We start from the raw sequence: 19,591 nt of genomic DNA, 5'->3' as shown, positions 1-19,591 counted from the left end.
ACACAGTATTCAGTAATACAGTAGAAACAATGAAACATCTTTGAGACAGAGGGCAGATAAGCACACTCCAACTGTGTGACTTTTAAAGCTATGGCTTTGGAATCTATATTACAATGCCTTGGGAATGTAATAAATGTTATGTATTTATTCTTTTACCTGTTTAAGGTAGGGGAGAAAAATCGTCAGGCTGGGGATGTAGCTCAGTGGTGGAGTGCTTGCCTAGCATGCATGAAGCTCTGGGTTCTACCCCCAGCACAGAAGTGTGGTGGGGAGAAGCTATCAAATCACTGAATAATTTAAACCATAGCTATTTAGTAGCTAATTTATATAGGTAATAATCATTATTCAAATCTCTCTTCACATGGTTTTTGTTTTGGTTTGGTTTTTAAGATAACAGTATTTAAGAGTAATCATTTTTTCCCCAGTTCTGGGGACTGGATCCAGGGCTTCATGCATGTTCCGCAAGCACTCTATCACTAAGCTACATGCCCAGTGCTAAAAGTAATCAATTTTAATAATCTATTTCTATAGTTTTAAGTGTAAATAATATAAATAAAAATATAAAAGGAAACATTCAGAACTATTTTTACTATACTAACCTGGCAGGACTCACTCCCTAAATTTTTTCTCAACTATATCCCACCTAACACTTAAAAATGTATGATGGCAGAAACTATTTACCCAGATAGAAAAGATTTGAGATTTGCTTTTTTAAACCTTGACTTTAATTCTAGAAATACACTAGGTAATCTGTATGTACTCTTTTTCAAACTCATACAAGTGTTATAAAATTTTAAAAATCCTATATTTATATAAATCCAACAAAGAGCCATTCTCTACACAGAAAACAAAGATGAGAAAATAGCCTATAAAATCTGTCAGGGCAGGGACTACTATATATCCCTAACACTTTGTGTAGTACATGACATTTACATATTACTGAATTTAAATAAGACGAAATAAATGAGTAAATTAATGGCAGAGACCTTGACTTGAAATATCTTACAATTAAGCAAAAGAAGGTCTTGAGGGCTGAGGATGTGGCTCAAGCGGTAGCGCGCTCGCCTGGCTTGCGTGCAGCCCGGGTTTGATCCTCAGCACCACATACAAACAAAGATGTTGTGTCCGCCGAAAACTAAAAAATAAATATTAAAATTCTCTCTCTCTCTCTCTTAAAAAAAAAAAAAAAAGGTTTTGAATAAAATGCTAACTGAATTGTCAAGGACAAGTACTCTTTCCTTGGGTGAGGAAGAGGCTCCTGAAGGGAGATGTAGAGGTATACTTAAGAAGATGAATTTGGCATTGGTGAATATGATTTTCAGTTGGAAAATTTTACAATGTAAGAGGTACTGTTTAAACTTGCCTAGAAGCAACAAGATCTGAAAGGGGGATGAATGTAAAAAATATTACAGAGACAGAACTTATGGTATGCCTGTGGCAAATGGACAGGAAGAATGATGAAGATGATGGTATCTGTTCAAACCTGAGTGTGTGGAAGAATAGTAACAATAACATAAATAAATTAATAAGGATAGAATTTCAGGGAGACTGCGTGCTGTTCTGGACAAACTTAGCTTTAATGATATATCTAACACTAGAAATAGGGGCCTAGAGCAGAATCTAACTCATATTTTAAAAAATAAATCCATTTCAGAGATCAGAAAAGTATGAACAAACAAATGCTGGCTGTTAACATTGATTATTTTTGCACTGTTTTCAAAGTTTCAGAGTTACCATAAACACGTGGCACCTAGCACCATCTTTTTTTTTCTTCAGTACTGGGGATTGAACCCAGGGATTCCTACATACTAGGCAAGTGCTTTATCCTTGGCCATTTATATTTAAGACAGAGTCTCAATAAGCCTCAAACTTATAGCTCTAAGTTTATGATCATAAGCCTCAAACTTATGATCCTCCTGATTCAGTCTTCCAAGTAGATGGGATTACAGGTGTGTGCCCCCAAGCTCAGTTCCATTTTTTTTTTTTTTTGTAATTAGGAAAACTTAGAATATACTTTGAAATCCAAAATTCAGATTTTTAATGCAGGGCTGGAGATGTGGCTCAATGGTAGAATGCTTGTCTAGTGCATACAAGGCCTGTAGTTCAAATTCCCAGCACTGTGGGGGGGGGGGAGATTTCTAGCCCAATATTAAGTCAACTTGTTAAAAATAATTATGTACTATTTTTGTTTAATTAGCAAATTAAAATTATAAACACATCAAATTTAAATTCAGCTATAATAAACTAAGCTTTGTAAGCCTCATAGTAAACTGAAGTTTTAGCAGTCAAGAACTCTAATATATAGTGAAAACTGACATATGGTTTCATGGAAAAAGCCATCTAATAAAGGGATTTTATTTATTTGTATAACCTAAGTAAAAGCACTGTAATACACACCTGTACGATCAAGGTGAAAAATGCAAGTGAAGTAAATTTTATCCTTTAAATTACATTCCCTTACCATGTGATCACAGCATTCAAACTACTTGTTCAGATAACTCAATTATTTTACTAAAATTACTTATTTGGTATCTTCTCTATAAGGTTAATGTTGTGGTAAGAACTGATAAATACAATCAATAAGAGTGTAAGTTATAGGTTATAGATTAGTAAAAAATATATATTATAAGATTTTGATAAGTGAGATAAGACAATTATAAAGCAAGAACTGTCAGAGACAGGCCTAAGACTCCATTTTGCTGCCTTCTATTAAAAAAAAGAAAAAAGAAAAAAAAACTGTTACAAGAACTGTTTTTGAGAATCTGAAACGAAAGCTGTTTTCTTATAAAAATTGTTTTTCTGTACTTTGAACCTCACAAATTGTACCTTACTCAGGATGCAGCAGTGGTCATGATGAGCTACATCCTGGGTTTGAGTGCACTTGTAGGTCTGCATGACTTTGAAATTGATTCTCATCCGACCCCTGCCCAAGTTCAGAATGCGACTGTCTAGCACCTGCTTGAACCTGGGACTGTGGTCAACTGACTGCAATTTTAGCTTCTGTTTATAATTTGCTTGCTGACTAGAAAATTCCAGTCCTGCCTAGCGCTCACAGGTCCCACTTATTTAATGTTTTAATTTCTGTGATTGGCTAGCTTACATTACGATAAGCAAGTCACTTGTTTCAAAGGATCCCTATTTGGGACCAACAAACAAGAATGTTGAACACCACTGTCTTTTTCTGATGTCCTTTGTTGGTAGAAGGAATTCTGCACAGAGTCACTACAAGAAAAGGGTTGATTATTAGGTAACATGTTTTGCACCTGCAATAATGTAATAATAATAATGTTTTATATTTGTATTAAGGATTATGGATCATCAGGAACATGTTCATGCAGCTTCATTTAATGTAGTCCTATGTTGATTAACGAGATTTAAATATAATTGTTTGCATTTTTAAATTAATTTTTTTGTGGGATGTATCAGGTATTGAACTCAGAGGCACTTGACCACTGAGCCACATGCCCAGCCTTATTTTGTATTTTATTTAGGGACAGGATCTCACTGAGTTGCTTAGTGCCTTTCTTTTGCTGAAGCTGCCTTTGAACTAGCGATCCTCCTGTCTCAGCCTCCAGAGCTGCTGGAATTACAGGTGTGCATCACCACGACTGGCTTACATTTCTTATATCAGAAAATACTGTTCAGTTCATCATAGTTGAAATTAATGCCCAAGTGGCATTTATTCACCAAATACAAGTGCCTCACATATTTCCCCCCGACTTGTCTCCATACTGATTTTTGTCACTATTTCCTATAGAGCACAGTGCTAAACCATAGTATCAGAAGTATCTTTTTTCATTCCTCAAATATGTACACTAGTATTTGGTAGTAAAACAAGAAACATTTTTAAAAATTGGCTAAATTAATGAGCCTTTTCCCCTTAGCTCATCTATAAAACATTGTTGGAATTGATACCTTAATAACTATGATTATAAAAAATGATTTCTTTTGAAAATAGCCCTATAGGGCTGGCCAGGCAGGGTGTGGTACTTACAAAACCCTGGGTTCAATCTTTTTCTTTCTTTTTTTAATATATATATATTTTATTCAAGTTAGAGACACTACCTTTACTTTACTTATTTTTAGGTGGTGCTGAGGATTGAACCCAGTGCCTCGCACCTGGTAGGTGAGCACTCTACCACTGAGACACAACCCCAGCCTTCTGGGTTCAATCTTAAGCAAAAATAAAAAGCCCTTTGGTTTGATTACTGGTAAAGAAAGAAAAGTTTCTTGCCACCATTCCTTAGATTTTATGAATATAAATATATATTTGCTGTTGCACAAGGATGGAAACTGATAATATCAAAAAACAATGGGAAAACAATGCCAAATTTTTGCCTGATCCATTATCTTTGGCATATGCTAAGATACCTGGCTGTCTTATAAGACATAAAAAGAAATAGTCTGGATAACCATAATTTTATCTTACTGACCTGAATCAAATCCAGAAGTATTTCTGTCTTCCACGTAGCTTTATGGTGATGTAGGTGGAAAAGGTAATCAATTGGTACTCTCTAGGCACAAATATACCAATCAAAGTGGCCTGGAGTCTTTGAATACATAATGATCAAATTATAGATCAACTTGTTTCTGCTGCTGGATCAATCAGATTTTATAAACAATATATTTATTATAACAGCATAAGCCTGGTAAGGAAAGGGCAGTAAAGAGCAATATAAGAAATACAGAGGAGAAAATGTGAAAACTATTTCTCACACAGCTTATAATTAGAAATGGTTTATGATTACAGATGTTAATTAAACCAGCTAACCCTTAAAGAAACTCCCTGGCTTGCCCTAAACTAAACCTAAAAAATAATTTTTAAAAGCCACCAATAAACTGTTCTCATAATTTAACTCCAGCAAAAAGGAAAATGGGACATGCTAGTGAGTACAATAGAGATGAGTGGAAGTCAGTGGAGGCTAGAATTTCCTAATGTTAGGTTAAATCCATCATCCTTAAGATGCCCTTCAGGATAGTCCTTTCAACCTCTGTTGGGGAAAGGAGATAATAAATTAAGGGACAAACTGGTTCAGACCCTTTCAAAAGACCATGCAGAACCTGTCCAGCAATTCTAAAATCCTATAGAGCATAGAATTGAGTATTACTTCTTTTTGCTTATCAGAGAAATATCTTGCCCAAAGAAAGGCAATATTGAAAAACAAAGTAGAAATAAAACAACCAGCCTTAAGTCTAAATCCTGTCTTATCCACTCTCCACAGCATAGCCAAAGTGCCTTACTAAACCCAGTTCTTGATTACATTATTCTACCCAAAACTTTTACTCTTTTGTTTCTGATCTTCTACAAGATAATAAAAGCCAAAATTTTTTGGCATAGAATTCCAGGATTTTAATGATCTAATAGTCCTTTCCTAACTTTCAAGCCTTACTCTCCTCTCACTCTATTTCACACTTTATCTGTGATAAAAAGTTAAAACACACTACATCAAAATAAGCAAAATAAACACTGTTGACTACTTCCCAAACAAAAGGGGTTGTGGACAATACAAATATAAGCAGAGTAACAGAATTAGATACGTTAAATACATTACTTGGCAACATTGCTTATAGTAAAAATGATCTCCCTGATCAGTAAATTTGCATGGGAACTCAGTAACTATAAATACCTCATGAGGAAAACTATAGCTTTGACTTCCCTGTGATGGCTGTTTTAATCAGCATCCTTTCAGTGATCATAGAAGCTAAGTTTATAGAGTTGTATGATATTGAGTTGTATGATATTGAGACAAGAGTTTTTTTTAATCCCAGGCAGCTCCTACACCTACCTAAGATGAGCTTCTTCTGAGATGCTACCCAGATGGTTGGTGATACACCTGCATGAACTGTTGAGAAGTTCCCTCCCACCAATTAGGAACACTGAGATAGCTCTGCTGGCAACTGGATAGGCTTTTGAGTAAACAAACCTATCATTTTCTAACTTTGAACATTTGGTTGTACCTAAGATGACCCCTTCATCTGCAGAGCAGTAAGAACATTGCATAGTATAAGAACATCTTAAAATGATATTTAAGAACCACTACAGTCTGAACCCACCCACTTCCCCTTTGCTCCTTTAGCTAATATACATCTTTGACAAATCCCACTTGATCTCATACACATTTTTAAAAAAATATTTAATTATTGTAGTTGTAGTTGGACACAATACCTTCTTTTAAATTTATTTATTTATTTTTATGTGGTTCTGAGGATCGAACCCAGGGCGTCAGAAATGCTAGGTGAACACTCTACCACTGAGCCACAACCCCAGCCCTTTATACACACTTTTACTCACCTTCCTCTGTTGTTATTTTTCTGGGCATTCCCTCTTCCAGGTATCATATACCACCTCCCCATAGTTCATCCCTTCAGCCATCTGCTGAGGTGAAGCTATGGATACTTTTCAGACTGGGAAGAAAGGAGATATCGAATAGGTAAAGAACGCAAGGGAACTTTGCTACAGAAGCTAAGTACACACAGCTAATAGAATAAGAATGGAAATTTACTGAGAATAAAAACACGATTAAGTTGGTGAAGAGAGATAGTAATAGTATGTTAAAATGCAAAAATATCCAGATAAAGAGTGTCTTGGAGATCAGTTTGGATGACAGAAAAGAGCAAAGTAGCATATTAAGTGCTCCCTTCTTTCTACATTATTAGCTATGAGGAGAAGCAAGGGAGTCCTATATCAATCAAAGCAAGTGGCTTGCAAAGTTTTCACTATTTATCACCTGTACCTTGGGAGAGAAAGAGAGGAATTAAAAGATTACAGTGGAGATGATATTTGCAAGTGTTTAGGGAGGGAATATAATTGCTATATGGCAGCTTCAGTTCTCCCTTCTTACCCTATCATTATCAGTCTGTCCCACTAGAATTTGCAAGCTAATGTTAATTGTGCAAACTTTTGACAGTATCTCAAATTTCTTTAATCTCAGATTGCTTTGATTGCAAGCTATTAGAACTGCCTTTTTTCTATAAAGTTGCCAAATACTTAATTTGTTATACATAAGGGCTAACTCCATTATTTATAAACACTCATAGTGGTTAACTTAAGGGCTAACCAAGATGGGGCACTTTCAAAAATTTTAGATCTGCTGGGATTGCCAAAGGCTCTAATTTCAAGTGAGTAAACTCTTAGTTAAAGCACCCATGTAACAACAAAACAGAAAAATTAGTGAATGGAGAAATAAAACAAAGACATTATATGTGAAGAAAGACTTACTGTCAAGAAAGTGTATAGAACTGGAGAAAGAGAAAATAGCTCTAGCTCCTAATTTTCTGTTACTGACGTCAGTTGCCTTGAAGACAGAAAGCTATATCCCTTTTCTAATGCAACAATCTTTTTGCTTAAGCTAGTTTAAGTCGTTTTTTATGTAACTTGTCAGGAAATAATCTTTAGACCAAAACAAGGCAGGGGGACAAAGTATAATACACACACACACACACACACACAGAGATTCTGTCAGATTTTAACATGCTGAAAAATTCTATTAATGTTGCTTTAAAGAGAAAGAGACAACTCAAATTAGAGCTATTTTCTATTAGAGTTGTGAACTCCCTATTCATCTTTTTATCCTCACAGGACCTAACACAGTGCCTTATATGAATGTAACAAATGATTACTGAATAGATATACAATTAAAAAAGAATGAAATTCACTTGATCAAAACAGTACATCTAATTGTGGAGTTTTCAACAGAATTTCATTTCAATTTTATAAAAGATGTTCTTTATAATTCTTAGCATAATTCTGTTTAAACACACACATACATACACAAAGAAATACTGTTTTCTATTTCTAAAACAGAATACAAAAATGTAATTTGGATTTGACTTATTCAGCTTCTTGTTTTGGGTTGTTTGCAGCACTGGCTACTGAACCCAGGGGCACTCTGCCACTGAGTACATTCCCAGCTCTTTTTATTTGTTATTTTATTTGTCTTGCTAAGTTGTCCAGGCTGGCCTCAAACTAGCAATCCTCCTACCTCAAATTCCTGAGTAGATGGGATTATAGATATGCCCCCACAGGTATGTGTTAACTCTTAGAACTATGAAGCCCATAGCCCATAGTTTAATGACATAGTAAAACTATGTCACTCATTAAAATTGTTCATAGACTATTTTGGTTCTCCTCTTCCTGGCCGCATGGTAAAATTGCATTTCCCCACTTTGTTGAAGGTAGGTGTAGTCATATATTTGTCTGGCCAATGAAATGACATGTTACCCTTTCACTTTCAAGTAGAAGCCTTTGGAGCCAATGTACAATCATTCACCACATCCTTTTCCCTTAACAACTGTGGAAGAATTTTATTGAGATGAAGTCTGACATCCTGGGATTCCAAATGACTACCTGGAGCAGAAAGCTCTAGTGTTGCCCTTCACTGGACATATGACAGAAATAAACCTGTGTTGTTTCAAACCGGTAGGATATGAGGGTCTTTAATTCCTATAGCATAATATATACCTTGCCCAATATACTTATCAAACATCTCTCTCACAAATGGTGTGAAGAAAATGAACAGTTCTAGCCCTCTCTTTGTTTTCAGAATGGTAACATTTTGTATAGCGGTATATCATTCAGAAATCACTTTTGTATAGATCTGTCCCATATTCCCCAAACTCATAATCCAAATACAGAAAATGAAGGGATTCAGATAAAAATTTTAAAACAAATCCTCATCCCCTCAACTTTCTGTACTTGTGGTCTAAAACTCAAGAACCAGATAGATTTAGATAAGGTGCTATTCTTTGCTCTAACTCTTGCCATCTCTACTCCTCTGGAATAAATTTAGACAGGGATTCATAACACATTATTTCATTCGCATTCTTAAAGCTGTTTTTCTATTACCCAGTACCTAGCAGGCTCTCAGTATTTATTCCATAAATGAATTGTGTGCTATAATCACTCCAGTCTTACAAATAAGGAAACAAATTCAGAGAGGTTCACAAATTTGCTGAAAACAATCCTGCACATTAGTAGCACAATCCAAGATTTTCTGATTCTAAATCTTTTCTCTTTATACTATGTTCCATGCTTTCTAAGGTCTTTTACAATCACAGAATTTAAAAGTTGGTAGTAAATTAATAGTATAAACAGTGTTTGTGATAAAATAACATGCCAATCACACATTTACCTCCAAGAATAACTAAGTCATTCCCCAAAGACTTCTACTTGCTTAAACCTGCTTTGATTCACAGTGCTTTCAAGCATAGAAGAGAAACACATCTAAGAGGGCAATTTGGCCCAACAGGCAACTTGCAGAACAACGAAGAATTATGATTGGCGATTATATGGGGATGTGGCTCACGCGGTAGCTGCTCGCCTGGCATGCATGCAGCCCGGGTTCAATCCTCAGCACCACATACAAACAAAGATGTGTGTGTCTGCCGAAAACTAAAAAATAAATATTAAAAAAAAAAAAAGGAAGAAAGAATTCAGGGGGAAAGTAACCTTTTTCTTTGATACAAAATATATTAAAATTCTGGACTTTTTTTAGATTATCTTCACTTTGGTGGTGTCCTCATCATACTGGTTAACTTCAAACTTTCTGCTCTCCACTTCTTATCAAATCTGAGTTGTAGGAAATACTCATGAAGAACTGTGTGAAGAGTAGATAATCCATCCATTAAATTTGGAAATGGTTATAAAATATACTCCTCTTTATTTAAAGAGTCAACTTGAACACTAGCGTTGAAACCCTTTCAAAAAACTGTTGTAAAAAACAACTGACTCTGTCTAACCCAGCTATCTTAAACTTATTTGAACTCAGAATTTTATTTCAAGAAGTCAACTAATTTTTCATTCCCTAGACCATGGTTTAGGAAATCCTAGTCCAGATCATTCTAAAGGTTATGAATAAATCAAACGACGCCTTCAGAGAACTTATCCTTAGAGTTCTATTACTGGCCTATATTAAATATTTTTGTGCAAAACTGTTTCTTTAAAGATATTGTCAACTACATCACATCTCCTTTTTTATTAGGGCCTATGAGAAAATGCTCCTCTCATTGCTCATTACTAGCAAATGCTTTGCTTAGGCAGAACTGGTTTAATGCTGCAATTAGAAACATACTGAAGTTTACTTTGTATTGTGTTCCCCCACCACCCCAGGCTCCTACCAAGCCCCAAACCTGAACTGACTCACCTCTAATACAGGTCCTCATAGTATGTGCTTGGTATTATCTTTTCCCTTGATTTTGTTTTTTTTTCTCTCTCTCTACCTCAATTTTCTCATTTAGCTTGTTTGTCCCTATTGTACTATCCATAAATTGTTTCAGAGAATTTTTGGAACTATATTTTGTATATATTAAGACCTCTCTTACAATATATTGATTTCTCCTTCACTGCCCCATTACCCCAAAATGTCAATGTATTCGACTTTATGTGAAAGTATTCACCTAAGTCCTGATGAACCAAAAGAACACACACATTCACTATGCAGTCAAACCTGTAAATGCTTACAGCCAAAAGAAAATTATTTTTTCCCAGCAAGTCTAATTAAAAAAAAAAAAAAGACTAATTAAACTGTTTCCTGAGCGGAAGGCAGATTTATTAAACTGTTTTCTATGAAAAATTAACATTTATTGCGCATCAGCAAATCTGCTGGGCATTTCATAAAAGCAACTCCACTTTTAAAAGGAAGCAGAAGAGGCATCCCCAAGTACATAATCTCTGAAGGGATATACAGGAAACTGAAATATTGTGCGGGTGCCCAGCTTGAGTGGGGAGAGAGGCTTTGAATATCCCTTTTGTACTTTGTGGATTTTGTGACTGTATCAACCCTCGAGAATGTTTTTCAGGATTAAACGAAACGAAAATAAAGACGACAGTCAAGATTTACTCTTTGACACGATAAACTTTCCCTCCAGCTTCTAATTCCAGAATAGGCACTGAAATAAATGCCTAAATGCAAGTTCCAACCAACCACAGGGAGTCCTATCAGAGTACAGTTCCTTTCTCATTCTCCATCCCCGAGGCTAGTACATAAAGGGAAAACTTAAAAAACTTAGGTGTGACTGTCTGCAGGTAACAATGAAGGGGAAAATCTGAAACGTTTTCGTTTGTTTTATTGGTGGTAACTGTCCGAGAAAGCAGCAGTGGTTGGGAACTGCAGTCCGCTCCTCACCGGCGGGCCACCAACGCCGCTTGGAGAACTTTGAACAACTCCAGGGCGGCCCGGGCCGCGGGTCCGGGACACCGGCGGCGAGGCCGGGCCAGGGTTCGAGTCCCGCGCGCGGCTCGGGGAGGCGCCGCCTGGCCCACCCGCTCCGCGCCACGGTGCCTCCCGGCCGCCTCCCGGAGCGTGCTGCGGACCGCCGGGGCCGGCGCTAGGGTCGCGATGGGGCGGGGAGCGGGCCCGGTCCTCCCCGACGCCGAGGAAGAAGTCGCACTTACCGCGTCGGGCTCCCGGGGCGGCCGGGGGTCACGGCGGGGCGGGGCGGCCAGGCCCGAGGAGGAGAGCAGGCGGGGGGCGGGGGCCGGCGAGCCGAGCCGAGGGATGCACGGCCCCGCGCGCGCCCCCAGCCCCTTCCCGGCACCCTCACCCCCGGCGCCGGCCGGCCCGGAGAGAGCCACTCCCCTCCGTCAGGCTGCGCCAGGCCGGGCCAAACTCCTCGGGCGGCCGGGGAGGGGGCGGCGCACGGGCGAGTGGGTGGGGGTCGCGGACCCGCTCACCCGTCAGTCCCGGCGCGGGGCAGGCGGCTGCCGCCCCGCCCCCGCCCGCCAGGCCCCGCCCCCGCCGAGCCCCGCCCCCTCTCCGGGCTGCGCGCGGGGAAAGGCCGCGGTCGCCGGCGGATTGGCGGCTTGTTTTTACCCCGCGGGTCGCTGGCTGACGGCTGGAGCGGGTTAGGGGGAGGAGGGGAGCTGGGAGAGGAGTGGAGGGCGCCAGCTGCGGCGACCCGAGCTCGCTGGGGGGAGGGGGAGGACGTCAGGCTGGGCGGGGCTCTAGTGAAGGCAGGCCGCCGGGCGGGGGGCGGGGGAGTGGGAGGGAGGCGGACCTAACAAAGATTCTGGCTGTTCCTGGTCCCTTGAAACCCGGGAAAGGGGAATTCCTGGGGGTGGAAGTTTAGAAAGAGGTCCCTCTGCAGGGCTGGAAGGCGATCAGAGAGCCGGCCTGTGCTGTGTCAGAGCATTGAGAGAACTCACCAAGAGTTGTCTCTTTTCCAGCCCCTGTAACTCTTCCCCTTGCAATAATCTTATAATTATTGTGCTCTAGGAAGTAGATTTGTGCCACTGCAATTATGATCGCAACACTGTGACCACATCATTGGTTTCTAGGGGTGGGATACAAAGAATCTGAAGATGTGGTTTACTTATTCAGTTCTCTAGCAAACGAATATTGAACTACGTGTTAGGTGCTGGGAACAATAATAATTTATCCAGCTTCTATATGTCAAACACCTATCTAAAGTGCTTTATCTATATATTACCTCATCATTAGATTTGAACAAAATAGCTATGGTCCTTGTCCCTGGGGAGCTCAGAGTGGATAAAGAAAGAAAGGGCTTCCTTTATTATTCTCAGAGTGATGTGTTAAAAAAAAAAAAAGTGCCTACCTGCTTTTGGTTCTCAAAGTAATTTATATTTTCATCTTTTGCATATTTGGTGTTTGCTACTCTGGCCCATCTGAATGCTGTCTGTGATGGCCAGATATTTCTCAAGAGATCTGTAGTATGTCTCCATAATAAAAACCCAGTGCAAAGCAAGTGATCCAGAAGACTGATAATTGAATAACATAACCAAATTGTGGTAGCAGCCTGGGGTGCCTGGGAGATCTATGTAGGGATGTTTTGTGCATGCCCTCTTGGGAAAGTGGTTAGAAAAAGCAACGTAATGTAAAATCATAAAGCATTGACATGAACTGCTAGTTCAAAGGGAAAGTAGATGGGGCAATTTAATATTGTTACAATCAAGAAGGAGATACATCACAAATTGTTTCTATCTAGGCAGGCTCCAACCACAAAGCATAGGATACATTTTTATTATTATTTTTTTTAATCAGAGCCAACCCTATACAATGACACCTACACTCAAGACAAAAATTACTTCAGCAACATTATCTTTAACCTCAAAAGATAGTGTGTAAACCCATAGCCCGAATTTCTGGAATTTGGTAGAACCTTTCAGCTCTTATTTGCCTTTTCAGTGTTAATATTTGTGCACATTAAAATATTTTGCACATTAAAAGCAAATGACATTCTTTTTATAGTTTTTCTTTTCTTCCTGCTCGCAGTTAGTTGTTCAGTTTTGGAATTTGAATTCAATATTTTTCTTTTGTGCCTATAATAAGAAAAGTCTGAAAAACATTGCAATCAAATCAGCTTATAATTTAGTAAAAAATGAATCTTAAATTAAGATATAGGAATTCCCATAGATCCCTTTTCTAGTCCCCCACTCTTCATGTTAAACATTGTTTGTTCCATCCTGAATCCTATCCCATTTGATTTGTTAATCTGGATTTTCAGCTTATTTGTCCCATCACTCCAGTAAAAGCAATCAAAACATCCCTTGTGATCTGGCTTCCTGCTGCTAGCCTAGGTTCCCGCCACTTGCACTTTCTCTTGCAGCTCTGCCAGGCTGAACTACTTCCTCTTCTGTCTTTACTCCAACCGCTGCCTGTGAAGCCTCTGCAAGTCCCTCTGTCTGGCAGACTCTCTCTTAGCTATTGACACAACTGGCTCTCTCTTTCTTCATGCCACCTTTCCTGATTCCCTCCGGCATCTCCTCACTTCTCAGCTCTTAGCAACACCTACATATCTGTTTAATTCTCTACTCCCACTGGAATGTAAGCTCCATGACAGCAGAACTTTGTTTAGTTCACTCTTAACATCTCCAGTGTCTGTTACTGTCTCTGATGTATAGTAGATACTGAACAAATATTTTTTGAATGGATGATGATGCCATGCAGGAGTCATAGCTTATATTCCTTTTTGTTATGGACAAAGGTTTTCATGTGATTTTATGAGTCATATGATTTAGACATGATGATAAAGTTAAAACATAGCCCAGTTTTACTTTTAAAATTAGAATCTGAAAAAGCTGTTTTTATCGCTCATTCTGGCAATGCTGAGCAATAGCATTTGAAGAAGCAGTTACAGCTACGAACTTATGCTGAGATCTTACAATGTAGCCCATAAATAGATTCACAGAATCAAAGTATAATGATAGATCAATAAATGTTGTCAAGGCTGGGGTTGTGGCACAGTGGTAGAGCGCTCGCCTTGCATGTGTGAGACCCGGGTTCGATCCTCAGCACCACATAAAAATAAAAATATTGTGCCCATGTATAATTAAAAAAATATTTTAAAAAAATAAAATAAATGTTGTCAAGCCTTAATATTTGCCTCTGAGAGAAAGCAAGATAACAGTGAACAGAAGTGGAATAATTGAACCTTAAATTTTATTACTGATAACTTGACAGATGGTGTGTTAGTGCACAGATAATTTTAATTGACGATGGCCATGACCACAAGGTTAACAATTATTGGAACTCAGAAAACAACACTCCAAAACGAAGACCTCAAAAGCAGCCCCAGAAGCAGTTTCTCTCTGCCCTTTGCCCTCCTGTCTCTCACCCTTCAGTCTTCTCCAAGGCTAGCCTTAGAAACTAGAATTTCCCTTCCCTGAGGTCATTGAAACCAGAACTCCTTTTCCCCAAAGCTAGCCATTAAAAAATCATTAATAATATACCTTTCTGTGTGAGATGAACATAAGGACATTCTCTGACCTAGCTTGTTTGATTATATGACATGAGATTCTCATTTTACAGGGGTCCTGCCCCATTTCTGGGAGGAAGAATTTACTGCAATTGAGGACCAAGAGGAATCTAAACAGGCCTTACTGAGTTTCTCCATTTGGTCTGTTTCTGTGAGTTCAGACAATTGTGGTCCAGCCATATTTCTATGAGACTGCCCCTGCTCCATCAAACCTAACCATAAAATCAGAGTTTCCCTTATACCTTTGGGTCCTCAATCTGAAGACTCCCATGTCAAGGAAAAACCATGGTCAAATAAATTTGTTATTCTTTTTTTTTTCCTTGTTAACCTGATATGGGGGTGCCAGCCATGACCCTTGGGCTAGCCAGGAAAGGGATCATCCCTTTTCTACCTTTATATAATTAATGTTTGAATCTGTGTAAAGTCCAGTACTGATCCTAATGTGTAGATGCCCTTAATAAATAAATGGTTGACTTTTCATTTTCCGTTCTGAGTGCCGAGTGTGTGAAAGGATTGAAAGATTAAACTGCAATTATATACTGTATATATGTTCAAAATCTGGATCCCAGGAAGATATCTCTTTTAGAAGATTAGGATTTATTCTAGCAGTATTTCTACTGTACATGTTTCTTTTTAAATTTTTTTTGTTATAGATGGATACAATACCTTTACTTTATTTATTTTTTTATGTGGTACTGAGGATCAAACCCAATACCTCACACATGGTAGGTGAGCGCTCTACCACTGAGCCACAAACCCAGCCCCAATCTACTGTTCATGTTTTGATGAGAATAGCCTCATGTCAAAATGGTCACATTAAGACACAGAACTAGGGCTGGGGATGCAGTTCATTGATGGAGCACTTCCCTACCACTCTGTTTGATTAAAGCACCTCAGGGGGGATTAAAAAAATATTTAGTTATGTGAGGTATGACCAGAGCATACCCCAGGAAGGAGAATCTCTAGGTCAAGAAACACCGCGGCCAAGTAAACCCAACCAAAATAAAAAAGTCCTTGGCTCTTTACCATGTCCAACCAACCTAGAATTTTCAGAATGATCTTTACCAGAATCTAAGGGAGAATAAAAATGAAATAGTCAAGGAAATATAAACAACAATAACTTCATTATTTTGTTTAGCTACTCTTTCAGTTCCTATTCTCCTAAGAAGAAATTTTCATCTCCAAAGAGCAGTTATAAATTTGTAGGCAATCTGCCTGGTTCCCTTCCATCCAAGCTCTCTTTCTTTCTGCACATGATAAAGTCATTTATCTGCCTTTCATGTGAGAGCCATCTAGCTTGTTCCCCACCACAGGTGAAGCTAGAAGTCCCACTTTTTCTTGCCTTTCATTCTGACTTCTGGCCAGATTGCTCTGGCACTCAAAATGCAGGACTGAGGTGACTGGCAGAGCATATAAGCTCGCTTCTGGTGAGTCACTCTTTACACAAGAGAGAAGATCATTGCAAGCCCACTGTCAGGCCACTTCTTGGAGTCCCCAGAGCAATTACACAAGAACTGCCCCTTACAGTGCTGGGGACATGGGAAGGAATATGCATTCTCTTACACATACATTTCCATTCAGCTATCCACAAGTAGATATCCTATAATCAGACCACACTTTCTAATTGAAAATAAAAATATGAAATACAAGTTTAATTCTGTTCATCCCCAGATTCTTCTTAACGTGCTATAGTGATTCTCTATGGCCTTCAAGGCAAACTAAGCATGATTTAAGTCTCTCATAATTTACCCTCTGACTACCTCTCCAGCTCTGTGATCTTTCTGAATTGTTTGTAGAGTCTGGAACATAATGTTTCTCCCGCAATTATGCCTTTAATTCTGTTTCTTCCATCTGGAATATCTTCCAGTCCAATATCTGCTGGTCCTCAAGACTCAATTCCAAAGTCACCTCCTGTAGAATTATCTAGGCCGTGTGCATTCTTCCTCTGTGCTCCTAGTCTCCTGGGTGCCTGACTATTGTAGCAACTACTCCTGAGGCTGTGGATGTTGGCTTATTTATCTATCTGAATAGCTGAGAGTGCCTGCAATGGACACTCATAAATACCTTCTGAATGAATGCATGCATGAATGAAAACACCTCTTACACACAATGCCTTGAGAAATAGCAACTTATTAGAGTATGACCATCTTTTTTCCCCCCGGGCTATAACACAGACAGAAACAGTCCTCTCATTTATAGTGTTACACTACTAGTTTCATGAAACTTTAGAAGGTTTTAAATTTAAGATTCCATAAACTTACAAGGGAAAGCAAATGAACACAAAATACTTGTGTTTATTCCTATGCATTAAAAAAATTATCCCAACATCTCAATACCCTTGTTACATTTTTTAAAAAATAACAGTTGCAAGACAGTTGTATGTTGACTTCCCATGAGTTAAAAAATGTTCCAGGATATATTTTAGTACTTGATAAATTACTTCCTGATCACTAAGACAGGAACCACTCACTCTGGTTTCTATTTTCATTTTCTCAGAGATCAAGTTCAAAGCCACTATACAAGTTTAAGCATTTGGGTTTGTTGCTGTGCTTACAGAATACTCATCTGGCAACATTTATCAAATAATATGAAGAGGCCTTCAGCATAGAAGACACTGTGCTACTTGCTATGAGTGCTATGAGTGGAGAACGAACAGTGATAAATCAGACAGATATATAAACGGAAAAGTTCTTATCAATTTTTAGGCTTCCTCTTTGCCTCCATGTTCTTCATCTTTTAAAAAACACACATCCTCTGAGTTCACACTTGCCTTCTATATTCAGTGACTATACTTAGCCCAGAATTCTTGGGGAGAGATGCTGGCTGTGTAACAAGCAGCTGACCTGAGAAAAACAGCAGGTGATTAGAAGGTGACACGCACTGTACACATCTGAATTCATTCGGAGTCAATAGTCCAAGTGATACAAAGAAGGAAGAAAACAAACATTTTGTTCTCCCCGGCCCCATCCCCAAGAAAATCAAGAAATGGAATTATTTAGATTCAGAAGGTTCTCTTATGGCAGTTTTTTTTTTTTTTTTTTTAAATCTGAGACTGCGTCTACTAGATCTGATAATTTCAGACTTTGAGCAATTGATTTTTCTTCATTGAAGAGTCAAAGATTGTTATATTATTCTAACAGCATAAAGAATGCTTTGATTATTCTATTTGATTGTTCTATTCTCTTTATGCATGTGATTTTAAAATAGTGTATTTTAGTTGGGTGAGGGGGCATATACCTATAATCCCAGGGACTTGGGAGGTTGAGACAGGAGGATAGTAAGTTTGAGGCCAGCCTCAGCAACTTAATAAGATCCCATTTCAAAATAAAAAAAAAAATAAAAAAGGGGAACAGGGGACTGGAGATGTGGCTCAGTGATTAAGTGCTCTTGAATTCAATTCCCAGTATCCCCCCTCCCAAAAAAAAAGTGTGAGTGGTATTTTAATGTCAAGTTGGTTGCCAGAAGCTTTATTGACAAAGGTTGAAGTGTGATAGTGGTTCTAGAAATCCATTCCAGGGCCCATTTCCCTTCCTGTCTCCCTTGGAGTCTTCCAACATAGACGTGTCTGGCTCAAGTCCTTTAAGGAGAGTGGCTCCAACAGGTTGTTTCCTGCAAGGGCTGCTATCTCAGTGCAGCCAGGTGTGAGAGTAGAAAAGGCTGCCTTCCAGCCACAGGTGATTAGGGTAGGGACAGCGTTGGCAAAGCAGCCACAAGCGGGCTGTGTGTGGGAAGGGGGCCACCTCTGAGGAGGCCTGTGTGTGAAGGCCTGGAGTGAGGGGGACTCTGCGGGTTCTGGCCATTCTCATCACAGAGATGGCAGATCAGATCAAACTAGACTTTCCTCTCTGGAGAAGAAATACGCCAAGTGAACCACAGCCCATGTCTGCACAAGGCCAAGCACCTTGCCTGGTTTTCTGAGAGGCCTGGTTGCTGCAGGGGTGCCCTCCTGGGTGCCTCATGCCCTGGGCTTCTTTGCAACAACCTCTTTGGGGAACTAGGTATCTCAGTTGTCTCCTACTGGTCTGTTCTGCTTTCTCTTCTATGAAGTTTAAGTTTCTGTGAAGTTTAAGCCTGGGGAGAGGGGCAGACTCAGAAATATCACTATAATTCCTTTCTCAATTATCTCTGTTCCCAAAACATCAAACAGAATATGTTGGGAGGGAGGGAAGGGTGGGGGGAGGGAGAGGGGAGGATGAATTGAGTTTATTGAGTTATAAATTACATATAGTAAAATTCACCCCTTCTTGTGCACGGTTCTAGAATTTTGACTAACACTGTTAGTTACATAATCACCAGCAAAAAAAAGAGATACAGAACAATTCCACAATCTTAAAAATTCCCTTGTGCCCTTGTCAGCCGATCCCTCCACCTCCAGCCTCTGGCAACCACTGATCTATTTTCTGATGCTGTGTTTCCGCCTTCTCCCCAGTGTCATAAATGGGATCATACACGACCTGCATCAACATCCTTTTTAAACAAACAGGTTACCCTGCCCCACTCTCTGCTAGCACATCTTACCCACATACTTTGCCTGATTTTCCCCCCCTAGAATATTTAATATTACCCGGAAACAAATTATTTCCATTATTTATTTGATTATGGTTTCTCATTCAAATGTTCATTTCTACTTAAATGTGAGGGGAGAATTTTGCCTGTTTGCCACCAGATTTCCAGGGATCAGGAAGCTGTCAGACATTTTATGTGTTTGGTAAGTATTTGTTGAATGAATCACAAAATGAATGAGGAGATCAGAATTTCCCAGGACCCTCTCCACACTCAGGCAGATCTCATTAAAAAGAGATTATTTTCCCTACAAAATGTTTTAATCTAAGTATTCCTGTGTAGCCAAAGTAGATGGTTATCTGCAAGTAATACAATT

At 39.0% G+C, this 19,591-nt stretch overlaps 1 protein-coding gene across 7 annotated transcripts in view; it reads right to left on the bottom strand.

Annotated features, from left to right (window-relative positions):
* Klhl5 (kelch like family member 5) overlaps window positions 1-11,722 on the bottom strand; it is a 68,000-nt gene extending 56,278 nt beyond the window's left edge. For 3 of the 7 annotated variants that reach the window (XM_005319914.4, XM_013356255.4, XM_013356257.4), the window contains exons 1-2: window positions 6,293-6,405; window positions 4,434-4,646 (exon numbers count right to left, since the gene is read on the bottom strand). Coding sequence is in view for 2 of the 7 variants with exons in the window: in XM_078021197.1 (XP_077877323.1) it covers window positions 6,293-6,354 (62 nt within the window). In the remaining 5 variants the exon portion in view is untranslated. Of the gene's footprint in view, window positions 1-4,433; window positions 4,647-6,292; window positions 6,406-11,392 lie in introns of those variants that run through there. The other 4 variants (XM_078021197.1, XM_078021198.1, XM_040292541.2 and 1 more) reach the window with 4 other exon arrangements.
* Between the last annotated feature and the right edge of the window lie 7,869 nt (window positions 11,723-19,591).

Source organism: Ictidomys tridecemlineatus, chromosome 9 (assembly GCF_052094955.1).
Source record: "Ictidomys tridecemlineatus isolate mIctTri1 chromosome 9, mIctTri1.hap1, whole genome shotgun sequence".
Taxonomy (NCBI): domain Eukaryota; kingdom Metazoa; phylum Chordata; class Mammalia; order Rodentia; family Sciuridae; genus Ictidomys; species Ictidomys tridecemlineatus.
The sequence above is the reverse complement of the archived record's forward strand: the minus strand, read 5'-3'. Positions and strand labels throughout refer to the sequence as shown.